The following is a 15,910-nucleotide window of genomic DNA, read 5'->3' on the forward strand; positions in this document are numbered from 1 at the left end:
GTACTGTTGAGGTGCAGTCTTGCTCATGCTCTCCAGAGTTTGTTCAACTTCTGCAATTTCGCCTTTGGGGTGGAACACCTACAAAACCAAGAATTGCATTTGCAATTGAGTTTTTTTAATTGATTCATTCTGTGCAGATGGAATGCCAGGCATCAATAAAAAGCATTTGTATGTCATTTGAAGAGTTTAATTATAACCACATATTTTCTTCTTATGCAACACCAAAATTGTATCCTGTCATTATAGATGCTTTTGAAGAATATAGTTCATTGCATGTAAGTCACTGATTTATTGCACTGCTGTTCTACGTATGAATTGCTGGGAAAGTTGCAGTCAATTTTATAGCCTAAGAATCTCATCTTAAGAGAGGTATTTAATTGGAGGAAATCAAAATGCTAAAGTTTATGATGGGAAAGTATTTTCCTCAAGTATTACTGTCTTGCACTGTATTTTGTTTATGTCATTTGTTTAAGAGTGCACAATTGCTTTCTTTGTGTCATTGTTTTTTCAAAATTTACAGACATAAACTAAATATGTTGAGCTGTGTTATTCCTGAGCTTGATGAAGGAAATATCTGTCCCATAGTGAGTATATTCGTATTACTTGTTTAACAATGACATTTTAGTGAAAAGAACATTAGCAATGCTATCTCAAACACCTTTTTGACTGCATCATTTGCATCATTGAACTCAAATACATTGCATGATTTTATCCTTCACCATTTTATTGAAGACTGATGGTGTGAGTCTCTTGATGCTCTATTTATTGGAGGAAGGAAAAAGCTGGGCAGAGTCTTGGAAAACCTCTATTTGGACAGCTGATGTTCTAAGATCAGACACATGTTGATCAATTGTTGCCAATTATACCACACCTACATCAAACAAGGTCAATGTAGCTTTAATATACTTTGTTATTCTAATGAAAATTCAGGCATGGAAGTTACAGTTCTTTGAATATATTTGATTTTTTTACATTCTCTTCCACATAGTTTTTATTTTTAATAAATTTGTGCCATGGGCTTTAGGAAATAAAGCTCTTGTATACTTTTTTTGTTTGTTACATATTGATACTTTTAGGAGTGTCTTGGTTTTCTTGCTGGGAATGCTGTTTGATCAATGAATTGCTACAAGGCCCTTGATGGAACAGCAATCTTTGGGCGAGGCTGTCGACATGGGTTTCCTAAAAAATTCTTAAATTTGAAACATAGAGAGAGGTCTTTTACACAAATTTTTCTCTATTTTTACCTAAATGTTCTTGGTTTGAAAGAGGTGGTTAGGATGCATGCATTTGATGGTGTAAATTTTTTTTTCAGTTGGTTTGCTACGATCAATGCTTTGTGCAAGTGCTGAAGCTTTTTGCATACATGTGGTTGCATTATTTAAAAAAATATTCTACATATTTTATAGATTGAGCTATGCAGTTTATGTTCTCCAAGAATTAGAGAAAGATAATGTTGATAATCCTGCACTCAAAATAAACATATTGTTTGATGTTGCATGTATGTTGGTGAAACATTTACAGGTAATATTCAATTGACAATAGTTGCTTTGTTACCTGTTTCCTTAGTCAATAACTTTCCTTCAACACTTTTTTCTTTGAAAAGGTAGTCTTTCACATGTTTTTATTTATTTTTCACAGCATATCACATGTTTCACAAGATTTTGGATATGAACTATTTACGACTCACATGAAAGCAGTAAATTTTCTTTTTTTTCTTTATCTAAAGCTCACAGGATTTCAATAGATGATATTCGTGAGTGGATGAAGGACGAATCGACTTTTTTTGGTCGTGAAGTTGAGATTGGTTAGTAATTGAGAAACAATGGTTTGTAGCTAAGGAACAGATTTATCAAATAATGATTGATTCTCATTATGTGAAAATGTTACCCACAGAAAACTTTTTTTAACAAATATACGTAAATCTTGAACAACTTACAGAAGAAGAAGATTGGAAATGCAAGTACGTTATATACCTGGACTTGTACGCTGATCTTTACCATCGATGGAATGGTTGCACTGATCCAAGTGAACTGCCTGTTCCATTTAATCAGATGAAAAAGTATGTCCGAAAAGTTCAAGTTATTTCTAGAGATATTAAAGTCTTAAACAGTGTGAATTTAGATAAATGAAGTAAGAAAATTTTGAAGCTATGAATGTACGTCGTAACATTGTGAATAATAAGTTTGAATATCCCATAAAAAATTATTTCTTGTTTTTATACGTACGTACAAGTAGAGATGTATATGCAACTTGCAGGTGCTTGTCTGACCGTGTCTTATATTTGTAATGATTTGGTATTTACTGTTTAGAATTGACGAGCAGTTGAAGATCATGGAAAGGGAAAACTCAATTTCTGTACGCTGGCAAAATACTGACTCAGAGTACGAAAATGCATAGGCTTGGTAATGTTTTATGTTTATATCAATTGTTATCCATAAAATTTGTTGGGGATGTTAAGAAAGCAAAGGATAGCAAGGGATTGACTGTGTTTCAAGCTACAAAACAGCGGACGGGAGATAAGAGGAAGGAGATCCTGGTGTGATTGATGGGTACAAGGGTGCGATTACTACAATAATGATAACTTTTGAAAGGTTGTCCTACTATCTCTTATTCTCTGTTATCCTAAAGAACCATGGAGTAAGTTTGTTGATGAAGAAACTATTGCTAAACCATCTGAGGTATTTCAATTACCCAAACAAAGAGTTTTATAAAGATATTTTTCAAATCAAACAATTATTTTTCTGGCGTTTTACCTTGGTGAATACAGGAAGAGTCGACAATCCTTGAGGAGTATGAATTATCAAAGAAAAACAAATCAAAGAAAGATGATATGAAACCTTCAGAAGAGAAATCCACATTACGCAGTAAGTTAAAATTTTCATACTTTCTTGTAGTTTCCTAAACTTTACCAAATGTAATTATTTTTCAGTTAAAGATGCATATGACCATCAAGGAAGATCATATCTTCACATTTCACAAGATCTTGGCATTAATCTCAAGTCAGATACTCCTCCAGAACGATGCTTTCTACCAAAGCAACATATTCATACGTGGTATGTAAACAATTCTCCATTTAGTTCATTTATTCAAAATCAAAAAATGGAAGTTAAAATACCGGAAATGACGTTAAACACGCTATTGAATTTTAGTTTTTCTTGCTTTTGTTTGTTTTCTGTTACTTTACTGTAAAACAAAAACGGAAGAAATATGAAAGTTTACTTACTAAAATGTAATTAGAAACGCCATGGACGTCTGACTTAGAGTCATCAATATGCTTTAAATTTTGTAGATTTTAAGGAAAACACGCAATAATTGAATTAAGTTTAAAGACAGTTTATGATATAATTCTTGATGGTATTGAGGAAGTTCAATTATACATTACAGTATTCATTAGAGAAAGCGTCTCATCCAAATATAAACTTAAAATATGAGCGTTTTTTTAATACGATGCTTCTGTTTAATTCAAGACGTTTAGGTGATCATTTTATATGTTTATAAAATCATATTTATCAGTGTATTATTTATTATAAAGTAATGATTTGTTCTAGTACTACGTACGTATGTTTGTAGATATTGTATTGGACTTCTTTAGCACTTGTTTTAAGAAACACGGCTAACCTGACATTTACTTATCATTTGACTCTGAAGATGACTACTGCTAAGGTTGTCGAAACGTCAGTCAACATCAACACCAACAGTCCTTCACAGGACTCTACTAACCTCGACAAAAACGTAACGATACTTCCTAATGCAAATATTCACTTTATACAGCACTTTTTAATAACATTTAAGTTTTTGTTTTCCAGTAGTTCATCCTTCTACCGTCGTGATAAAAGAAAGCAATGGAGATATTCTTACTTATGTATTATTGTATTATTTTATCTTTCTCTTAGGTCTGGTCACACTAAAGGTGTTTCTGCAATAAGATTCTTTCCGACATCTGCTCATCGTTTTCTGTTGTGTAGCATTGATTATATAATTAAGGTTAAAAGTCATTTTCTCTGTCTTACATGTCGTTGTTCATTTTAAGTTTGGTTGTACATTGTTGAATGTTCCTCCAACATTACTGGAGGTGAGAATTTTTAATAAATTACCATCACGACAAGCAATACATTTGAAACAATACATTTCCTTTCAGAAACTGCAAGATGATATTCATGTAAGCGCCAACTGCTCTGTTTTTGTAAAATTTAACATAAAACGAAGAATTTTACCCAGGTAATGGGGGATATTTCACATTCATTTGGTTACAGGTCACATTTTTATTGATTCAAAAGATTGTTGAAAAAATAACATTTGCATTGTAAACAATTTTGTTTTTGATATTCAAGATATTACACATTATTTTGTTTCAAACTCTTGTAATATCTTGAATATCAAGAAAACGAGATGTCCCTGTTCTGAATTTGTTTTATTTTGTATTATTTGAAATTGTCTGCTTGGCCTGGTTATTTTGTTGTATGTTTTGGAATGTACATATCGTTCCTTCTTAAGTCTTTACTATCCCAAATGGGTCTTGATATCTTTGGATATTATATGTTCAATAAGTTTGATTTATTTTTGAATGTTAGAGGAGATATTATACACACGTATTATGGTAAAGAAAGCTATGAAAGATTGTAAAGTTGATAAAGTAAGTTGGTTTTATGATACCTTTGTTTTTGAAGCGATCTTTGATGTTTTTATAAGATCCAGTAGCTAAAACATCATGGAAATTTTATCATGTTCATAAAAGATGCCTTTCCACTCTTCGTTTGTTTTCTTTAATCATTCAATATCATAAATAATTTACATTTTAGGCTCTTCTTCAACTTCTTCATGCTCGACAACTTGCTTTAAAGTTGATTGAAAATATCACTTATGGTTACACATCAGCAAACTTCTCAGGACGAATGCCTTGTGTTGAGGTAACTTTGATCTTGTCATGATAGAAATTCAAACAAACGATAGCTCTCCCCATTCCATCTAAACAGACCTTGTGCCGTAAACTTTGTATTCATGATAGAAATTTAAACAAACGATAGCTCTCCCCATTCCATCTAAACAGACCTTGTGCCGTAAACTTTGTATTCATGATAGAAATTTAAACAAACGATAACTCTCCCCATTCCATCTAAACAGACCGTGCGCCGTAAACTTTGTATTCATGATAGAAATTTAAACAAACGATAACTCTCCCCATTCCATCTAAACAGACCTTGCCGTAAACTTTGTATTCATGATAGAAATTTAAACAAACGATAGCTCTCCCCATTCCATCTAAACAGACCTTGCTTCGTAAACTTTGTATTCATGATAGAAATTTAAACAAACGATAGCTCTCCCCATTCCATCTAAACAGACCTTGTGGCGTAAACTTTGTATTCATGATAGAAATTTAAACAAACGATAACTCTCCCCATTCCATCTAAACAGACCTTGTGCCGTAAACTTTGTATTCATGATAGAAATTTAAACAAACGATAACTCTCCCCATTCTATCTAAACAGACTGTGTGCCGTAAACTTTGTATTCATGATAGAAATTTAAACAAACGATAGCTCTCCCCATTTCATCTAAACAGACCTTGCTTCGTAAACTTTGTATTCATGATAGAAATTTAAACAAACGATAGCTCTCCCCATTCCATCTAAACAGACCTTGCTTCGTAAACTTTGTATTCATGATAGAAATTTAAACAAACGATAGCTCTCCCCATTCCATCTAAACAGACCTTGTGCCGTAAACTTTGTATTCATGATAGAAATTTAAACAAACGATAACTCTCCCATTCCATCTAAACAGACCTTGTGCCGTAAACTTTGTATTCATGATAGAAATTTAAACAAACGATAACTCTCCCATTCCATCTAAACAGACTTGTGCCGTAAACTTTGTATTCATGATAGAAATTTAAACAAACGATAGCTCTCCCCATTCCATCTAAACAGACCTTGCTGCGTAAACTTTGTATTCATGATAGAAATTTAAACAAACGATAGCTCTCCCCATTCCATCTAAACAGACCTTGTGCCGTAAACTTTGTATTCATGATAGAAATTTAAACAAACGATAACTCTCCCCATTCCATCTAAACAGACCTTGTGCCGTAAACTTTGTATTCATGATAGAAATTTAAACAAACGATAACTCTCCCCATTCCATCTAAACAGACCTTGCCGTAAACTTTGTATTCATGATAGAAATTTAAACAAACGATAACTCTCCCATTCCATCTAAACAGACCTTGCGCCGTAAACTTTGTATTCATGATAGAAATTTAAACAAACGATAGCTCTCCCATTCCATCTAAACAGACCTTGTGCCGTAAACTTTGTATTCATGATAGAAATTTAAACAAACGATAACTCTCCCCATTCCATCTAAACAGACCTTGCCGTAAACTTTGTATTCATGATAGAAATTTAAACAAACGATAACTCTCCCCATTCCATCTAAACAGACCTTGCTTCGTAAACTTTGTATTCATGATAGAAATTTAAACAAACGATAGCTCTCCCCATTCCATCTAAACAGACCGTGTGCCGTAAACTTTGTATTCATGATAGAAATTTAAACAAACGATAACTCTCCCCATTCCATCTAAACAGACCTTGCGCCGTAAACTTTGTATTAATTGATTGTGTCTATATTATATATATTGTATATTTACCAATACACATATATATTTTAGATATAATAAATATATGATATATTTACTACAGATAATTGGTAAATATATAATATATATAGTATAGATACATGTTGATTATTATGATTATCGTGAGCCTGGACTAAGTCACCATGCTCAGACTGAATATCTATCAAGTGCTTATTGTAATACTGGATTCATTTTACTCTTAAAACTATATGAATATTCTTTTCTGTTTTTCATCAGATTGCTGACGCCATTGTTCGTAAAGCACGTGAGACCCTGGAACGAGCTTTCAATTTCTTGAACACATGGGATGAGTGGGGTGCTCGAGTGGTATATGGGGACATTGATAGTGCTTTCTTCTTATTAGTAAAAGGTGCCAGTAAAGAGGAAGCGTTTAAGATTGGAAAAGAAATTGTTGATGCTGTTACTGCAGAGAATCCTAAACCTGTGAAACTAAAGTTTGAAAAGTTTTTTATCTACTGTAAAATTTTATCTATTTGAGAGATTTGGACTTTAAGATACATTTATGTATAACTAGGGATGATTTTTAGGTATATATGCCTTGTGTTCTTCAAACAAAGAAACGTTACGTTGGATATATGTACGAAACATTAAAACAGAAAGATCCAGTCTTTGATGCGAAAGGAATAGAGACTGTACGGCGAGATACGTGTCCAGCGGTCGCTAAGGTATGGAACAATCGACAATATTTACTGTGTCATCCAATCATACAAGTATCTGCAGGTGGGGGGAAGGTAATTTTGAGTTCAAAGCAGTCTGTGATTTTATTTTTCTAACAGATTTTAGAAAAGTCTTTAAGGATTTTATTTGAAGAAAGAGACGCGAGTCTTGTGAAGAAGTTTGTCCAGCGGCAGTTCGTTAAAATGATGAAAGATAGAGTATCGATTCAGGATTTCATCTTTGCTAAGGAATATCGTGGTATGAAAAGATATAAACCAAAAGCATGTGTTCCAGCTTTGGAAATTGCAAGGTTCATTTTATTGTTGAAATGAAAAATCCTCTTTATATTGTTGTCATGATTACAGTTTTACTATTTCGATTTTTGCATAGACGTCATTTGTCACGTGATCGTCGCGCGGAACCTCGCGTGGGAGAACGTGTACCTTACGTCATTGTTAACGGCAGTCCTGGACTACCATTGATTCAATTGGTTAAAGAGTAAGTTCAAATGTTGCTGTCTTTCATTATTTTACGTTATGTATCATGACAAAAGCTGTTGGAATGTTATTAATTAATACTTTAGTATAAATATGATTGTCTTCATTAAACAATCTTCTTGTTTTAATTTTCTTCAGTTCTATTGATGTGTTAAATGATAAAAATCTACGCCCCAATACCATCAACTATGTTCAGAAACAAATACTTCCTCCATTGGATCGACTTTTTTCCTTGATTGGTGTTGATGTGTTTTCATGGTATACGCAACTACTCCGCTATATCCCTCGACATCGTGCTATTGCAAGGAAAGAAAAAGTTAGTTGTCATAAGTACATTCATGAATTGTTGTAAAAGCTAAATTAATTTATTTGAACAAATTTTAGCCTTCGATTTCTCGGTTTTTTACAACTCTACACTGTCCAGTATGTTAACAATTGACACAGCACGGTTTGTGTCAAAGTTGTCGTAGCAACCCTCAAAAGTCTGTCTTTATTCTGGCAAGTAGAGTGGGGAACTGGGAAAGAAAATACAGTCATCTTAAAGAGGTATGCATAATAAATAACCTAATAATTATGGTTTGTCTTTTCATGACATTTAATTTTTTTCATATTGTAGATATGTTTTCAGTGTTGTGGAGCTAGAGATGAACAACTGAGCTGTATATCACTGATTGTCCTGTTATGTTTAAACTAGAGAAGTTAAAACAAATATGGAATATGGAATGACATTAAGAGACTTTCAAAAACAATTGAAGAAAGTTATGGTCAGTCAGAGGTAAACAATATAACCACCAAACGTTGATGGTATATTATCATCGTTGAAATCTTGATGAAATAGAGATTTCACATTTTCACTAGAGCATTTTCTTGCGCAGCACATTTGTTATAGATTTAACTTTGTGAGGTTAAACCAAGGGCCCAAAATCATTAATTGTATAAACAAACGATAACTCGCCCCATTCCATTGTAACAGACCGTGCCCCGAAAACTTTGTATTGATTAATTGTATCTATATTATATATTCATTTATGTATTTGTTTTATTATTTATTAATATATTTTTACGTAAATATATAATATGATACAATTAATCAATACAAAGTTTGTAGGCGGTCTGTTACGATGGAATGGGGCGAGTTATCGTTTGTTTATACAATTCAAATTATTTTTTGGGCCGCCCATGGTTAAACTCTGTTATTTAAACATTTATAGTTTTATAGCAAAATTCTAAAAGGTTTTGGAGTTCCAGTAATTTATGGTGGATCATAATGGATCACCATTTCGCTATTCTGTCAAGGATTGCCATCTAATACAGGTATAAATGTACATAAATCATCACAAGAAATATTTTTTTGCTCAATTGGCTTAACTTCTTTGGATGTACTAAACAATGTCATTTTTATTATTCATAAAATATTGTTTTGTTTTTGGACCACTAACATTGTTTCATTGTAACTCATTACTTTCGATATCAACAGACACATAAATGCAAGCAAAGATTAATTAAGCATAGACGGACAAACAACGAAGCATGCAACATAGATATCAAAATAAGCTGAATAACAAATAGTGACTTTTAAAAAACTTTAATGTTAATAAAATTTCTTCAATTCATTTACCGTTTCATTCGGTTGGTTGCTGACGCATTCGAAAATTGTTTGTTTAATGTGCTTATAACATTTTAAATTTTCCTTTTAATAATTATACAGGATGTATCATTGAAACATTCTTTATACAATGATAATTTCTAAAAAATAGGCACTCCATTAGTACGTAAGGATTTGCTTTTTTATGATTGACAATTACAAAATACCAGTAGGATTGATATAATCTGACAAAAATGGGTTAGAACTCAAAATTTTGTGTATCAAAACACAACACCATAACAAGGTTTTGCCAACACAACCATTGCAACTTTGTTGTTTACATTTTCTATGTTATGTATCTGCATAATGTCAAAAACATCTTGCTATTGCCTGTGTTTCACTAGTCTATCAAACATTGATGTCTACTATCAAATCTCTGAACAAACAAACGTTTAAATTAATAAAATTTGAATGGTATAGGAAAAATTGAAATATAAATTACACTAGTAAATCTGTAGTCTAAAATCTGATGGTACCTTTTAATGCCAAAACATTTTAAATTCTGTCACTGCGATATATCCCGTTTTTTCTTCAGGTTATTTTATAACTTTGTTTTCATAATGCCTATGGCTTTAACTTTAAAAATTATCCATCAACTCACAATAAATATTTCATCAAAAGTAAAACAAACATTGTCATGACAATTAAGGTAGTTCAAATCAAGTATGACAATGAAATAAATAACAACTCCATGTCTTCAACAAATCAGCCACCTCAAGAAAGGATTTTGAAATTATGTTAAAATGAATAGAACAAATAGAAAGACTGTATTTCACAATGGTGGGGCAAAAGCAATCAGAGCTTTTCTACTAAAAAGGATGTTGCAAGACCATGGCTGCCAAGACTGGCATTTACTCCATTATACAAGAAAAATGACACACCAAACATCATTTGGTGAAATTCACAACTTGAAGAACTAGAGACGTGCAAACAATACAATTGAGGTCTAATAACCGCCCATGGGCATAAATTGACAGTTGAAAATCCTTTTGAAAATACTAAATAGTTGAATAAGTCAGAATAATATTCAATTATAAATATACAACTGTTGTTATTTAAACTTGTTAAAAGAAAATCCATACTAACAACTTTCTTAATCCAATGGATAGTACACCAAAATGAAAGAGAATGGATTTTCTTTCATTTGGTGTTATTGTAATTCATTTCTCTTTATCTCTTGTACGTTTCTCAAAGACAAGAGTATTTTAAGGCTAGCAAATAAGTGATGAAGAAGTGCAAACGTTTGAAATTTCAATATCTATGAGTTGTTAGAAACCAACAAGATTGCTGTACATTTATTGCATGTTCAGGACAAAATGCTGTTTTATTTCAATCGCTCAACAAAAATCTTTGCGATGCCTGTACTCCTTTGTTCACTGTAATCAGCCAGATTGAATGTACATTCCAAAATTAAACATGGTCAGTCCAAAGTCAAACAGTCTATTCATCGCTCGTTCATAAAAATCTTTTGCTTTTTTGTACTCTCCCATTTTATAGTAAACCAAACTCAGATTGCTGTACGTTGTCGCAATATTAACATGGTCAGGTCCAAATGATTTTGTTTGAATTTTTATCGCTTGTTCATAAAAATCTTTTGCTTTTTCGTACTCTCCCAAATCACTGTAAACCGAACCCAGATTGTTGTGCGTTGTCGCAATATTAACATGGTCAGGTCCAAATGTTTTTGTTTCAATTCGCATTGCTCGTTCATAAAAATCTTTTGCTTTTTCGTGCTCTCCCATATCATTGTAAACCGAACCCAGATTGATGTACGTTGCCGCAATATTAACATGGTCAGGTCCAAATGTTTTCGTTTCAATTTCTATCGTTCGTTCATAAAAATCTTTTGCTTTTCCGTACTCTCCCATATTTTTGTAAACCAAACCCAGATTGTTGTACGTTGTCGCAATATTAACATGATTAGGTCCAAATGCTTTTGTTTGAATATCTATCGCTCGTTCTTGAAAACCTTTTGCTTTTTCGCACTCTCTCATTTTACTGTAAACCGAACCCAGATTGCAGTACCTTGTCGCAGTAGTAACATGGTCAGGTCCAAATGCTTTTGTTTCAATTTCTATCGCTCGTTCATAAAAATCTTTTGCTTTTTCGTACTCTCCCATATCCTCGTAAACCAAACCCAGATTGTTGCACACTGTCGCAATACTGACATGGTCAGGTCCCAATGTTTTTGTTTGAATTTTCATCGCTGGTTCGAGATAATCTTTTGCTTTTTCATACTCTCCATTCTTCCAAAGCAAGACACCCAGCTCGTTGTACGAATATGAAACATTAATATGATCAGCACCTAACACTTTAGTTTGAATTTCTGTTATTTCATAAAGTACTTTAGCTGCATGTTTATAGTTGTAAAATCTTTTCAAAACATCTACAAAATATTTGGCAAATTTCCAATTTCTTTCATCAAGTTTTTGTTTTGATGATTTTACATCGATCAACTTATTTAGAAAATGTTGAAATGATGAATTTGTTATGAATTTTATTAGATGTGGAATTATTTTGATTTCATCTTCGTTTTTAAAATGACTTAGTGCCCAAGCAACTTGACAGGCAAGATCAACTGCAGACTTTTCAGAATTATTTTTGTTTTGTTTACAGCCAAAGGTCTGCGATAAATAATTTATGATGGCTTCGTGTACAACGCTGTGGAGGCGGATGTCGTTGTTTTCCGTTTGAAGGAATAAAGAACAATGCTTTAATTGACGACAGACATCTTCTGCAGATTTTTGTGGATCAATGCTTTTAATAAATGCTATTATAACATCTTGTGGTAAGGGATCGAAAGATATTATTGAGAAAAGTTTAAAAACATGTTCTAACAAGATGGATTCTTCGGCATTCTTTTGTATTGCTAACATAACAGTTTTCATTCCTAAGTAAGCTGAGATTATTTTTGAAAATTGCCATCCATTTTCTGTCGCTCTCCTTCATTCAACTTTTACAAATATTCTTCCCAGGTGAATGTCGGATGTACACTTTTTACATCACCTACGTAGGAAGCAGCATTTGCCAGGAACAACGGTTGACGATCTAATTTGTCTGATAAATCCTTTAAAAATTTTTCATCTTCATTATGAATATCAGAAAAGACAGATAGAAGTTGTCGACATTCTTCATTGTTCATACCATGACTAACTGAAATGTGTTTATTTAGATTTCCATCTGGTGGTATAGCATCTGTATTTTGGACAGTTACTATAATTTGACCATTTTCCCAGCTATGATCACCAACTTGAGGTGACAATGGATAAATTTTATGAAGTTCAACCACGTTATCTACAACAATCCACCATGTTTGCCATGATTTCAGTTGTTGTGTCAGTAATAATTGAAAATCTTTGATTTTATCTTCGCTGCTTTTTGCTTCTTTTAAAATATTTTCAATGACAGTTTTATCATTGCTTAATCGTTGATAAAGTTCAACATAAGTTTTTAAAAGAGAGTCGATATCTTTTCCTTCGAGTGTCATCACAAATGTCGTATTCTTTTCCCAGTCAAACGAGTTATACATTTCTTCACAAATTTGTCTAGCTAATTGAGACTTACCACTGCCAGGATTACCAGAAATATAGTAATATGTTAGTTCATTATTGTTAGTACTGCGCAAGTTATTGAGATCTGCTGTGATTTGATTAAGTAATTCTGTACGTTTAACCACATCGTGATTTGGTTTGCTAGGAAGTACTTGAAAAGAATTAAATTTGTTTCGTTCACTTTTTATTTCATTAATTTCATTAAATGAAAATCCCAGATCTTGAAACGAGTTTTCAATATTACAAACCATTGTATGAAATTCTTCATCAGAAACTTTTCCTTTATATTTATGGATGAATGTGTTTCTTTCTTCACGAAGTTCATTCACAGCATCTCTAACTTTTGGATCAATTTTTGTTCCAATTGATTTGGAATGCAATATCGCTGCAAATAGCGCCGTACAATCCCACTTACTAGTGTCACCATTTTGAAAATTTGACAGAATATGTTTCCCAGGAGGTTTCTTTTTTGAAACTTCAATATTGAACAATTTCTGGCCACTAACGTTTGTATTTTCCCATTCTCCGAGAGATTTTTTGTAATGAGTGTTCCATTCTTGGATAAAAAGTTCAACAAGTTTCTTTTCAACATCTGTAACTATTTTCTGCAGGTAAAAGTTATTAATTTCTTCTCTTGACTGCATCTAAGGTCATAAAATTATTAATATCAACATAAATTGGTTGTTTAATTAGAGTTTATAGACAACTAAAATTGTTGAAGATCAAACATAGCTACGTAATGTTACAGTTTTACTCGTACGTGTAAATGAATATCGAGGATGGCAGCTGAAAACAACGAAATTGGACATTTTAGTTTTCCTCCATTTGGGCATTTGGTTACATTTTGGTAGTGGCGTCGCCAAGATTTTGCAAGTGGGGTGAGCACAAAATTTGTACCAGATCATTTGCTAGCGAAATGGCCCTAAAAATTGCTTCTGCACTGGGAAATTTTTTAAATATTTATCAAAACATGAATAGTTTCAATTTTTTAACTTCCTAGTTTAACCTTGGCGGATTTGTACATTCTTTGTGTTATAGTGCAGCTGTTAATGAAAAAAAAACACCTAACCCTTCACTTTGATGATACAAGTATGAAACTTTCTCACATTCTTGCTATGCCTAGAAACACAAAATTTTGATATAGGGCCAGCCCATATTTTACATTTAAAACGAGTTCTGCGAATGTCGTGTTTGATGACGTCGTCGGTAGTAAAAAAAAAATAAAGTTCAGAGAAATCTGCAATTTCCCTGTATATTCTTATACAACAGCTAAAGACGATAGAAAAACTATGTTACAACTTTTGCTTTTGGGCATTTCTTTCCCAAATATTGTGAATGGAATATTCTTAAAAGTGCTGACTCAGCATTTTTATATTTATATTATATATAAAGTGTATAACAATGTGCCCTCCCGGCTTTCACCATAGTGCAATGATAAATCGCATTGAAACAATGAAGAACATTCAATTAAGTTTCTTCAAGATTTATTACCTTACTTGTGTTAGCATTCAGAATACTTACTCATTCTATCCATTAACATTTCAGGTTTTTAGCACTTTTTGTCTCTTCAATGTTTTGAAATGATTTAAAACAATCACCTAATTGATTTTCAACTCGTGTATAAAAATCGTACGCACTGACCGACCAAAAAGTAACCTATTATTATGTCCTTACTTGTTCATGTTGTAAAACTTTGCTTTAAGATTGTAATGACGTGCGCATATTTTGCGTGTTCAATTTAATCTAGAAGATTCTTTTTTTGATCAAGATGTAAACACAACAAAGCATGCACATGTAGTGTCAATAACTGCTTCCCTTACAGAATATTATAGAACTCTTGGACTGGAAACTATGCATATTTTGTCAAAAAGACACTGCAGAACGTCTACAATGTCCATCAAAATCAAAAAGAAAGGATGCAGGAGTTGGGTACTCCTCATTTGCAAAAAATCAGCAAGAATTTATTAAAATTGATATGTTACCGGTGAATCTAGACGTAAAGGGTCTCGATGGAGGTAGGGAATAGAAGAAACGCTGAAAGAACGCCAAGCATCATGGCATAAGTCATGTAGGGATCTTTTCAATAATAAAAAGTTGCAACGTGCCCTGAAAAGAAGTTTAAGTGCGGAGAAGACAGACGAAGAACAAACATCTGAAATCGAAAAAGGAAGTCCAGATAAAGCCAGATGAGCAAGCTTCCCTGCAGTTTCAAAAAACGAGGGCATTTTCTGTGATAAACCAGACAACTCTTTAAACCTTCGTGCAGCTTCAACGCTTGAGATAGACGGCAAGGTAAGGGAATGTGCTGTTTTGTTAAACGACAGACAACTTATAGCAAAAGTATCGAATCGTGATATGGTAGCAATGGAGGCAAAGTACAATCCTAAATGTCTTATTTCTCTCTATAATCGAGCAAGGGCAATGAAGGCTGAGACGTCAACAAACGCTAAACGTTCAGGACCAAACCTTGATGGGCTAGCGTTTGCTGAACTTATTGCTTATACTACATGAAGAACGACTAAAATCAGATTATTTAGTTTTGCTTAAGATTACGGAGCTGACAACATATTTTTAAATGAAGTTGAAGGCATTAGGAGTTGAAAGTGGATCAATTAATACTACCAGAGTTAAGGAAAGAATCTTGACTGTTATTCCCAATTTTACTGATCAAAGTCAAGGAAGAGACACTATACTTATATTGAAACATAAAATTGGAAACGCTCTTAAAAGGGCAAAGGAAGAAGATTCGGAAGCATGGCATTTAGCAAGAGCGGCTATGATTATAAGAAGAGATATATTTCAAACAAAGAACTCATTCAACGGAAAATTCTCCGAAGATTGTCAAAAGGATTCTGTCCTAGCATCATTAAAAGTTGTTATAGATATGATACTTAAAGGA

At 32.8% G+C, this 15,910-nt stretch overlaps 1 protein-coding gene, 1 long non-coding RNA gene and 1 pseudogene across 2 annotated transcripts in view; 1 reads left to right on the plus strand and 2 right to left on the minus strand.

Moving 5' to 3' along the window:
* The first annotated feature begins 1,889 nt into the window (after nucleotides 1–1,889).
* LOC124458343 lies at nucleotides 1,890–8,509 on the plus strand (annotated as a pseudogene).
* Nucleotides 8,510–11,159: 2,650 nt separating this feature from the next.
* Nucleotides 11,160–11,782, minus strand: LOC124456779. The gene is made up of 2 exons (XR_006952459.1): nucleotides 11,430–11,782; nucleotides 11,160–11,303 (listed from the first exon to the last, which is right to left on the minus strand). It is a non-coding gene; the product is annotated as an uncharacterized LOC124456779 (long non-coding RNA).
* A 252-nt stretch (nucleotides 11,783–12,034) lies between these two features.
* LOC124458344 overlaps nucleotides 12,035–15,910 on the minus strand; it is a 71,524-nt gene continuing 67,648 nt past the window's right edge. The window contains exons 2-3 of the mRNA XM_047008376.1: nucleotides 12,833–13,655; nucleotides 12,035–12,045 (exon numbers count right to left, since the gene is read on the minus strand). Of these exons, the coding sequence (XP_046864332.1) occupies nucleotides 12,035–12,045; nucleotides 12,833–13,655 (834 nt within the window). The remainder of the gene's footprint in view (nucleotides 12,046–12,832; nucleotides 13,656–15,910) is intronic.

The sequence above is a fragment of the Xenia sp. Carnegie-2017 genome, unplaced genomic scaffold (assembly GCF_021976095.1).
Source record: "Xenia sp. Carnegie-2017 unplaced genomic scaffold, XeniaSp_v1 HiC_scaffold_6, whole genome shotgun sequence".
NCBI classification, from domain to species: Eukaryota; Metazoa; Cnidaria; class Anthozoa; order Malacalcyonacea; family Xeniidae; genus Xenia; species Xenia sp. Carnegie-2017.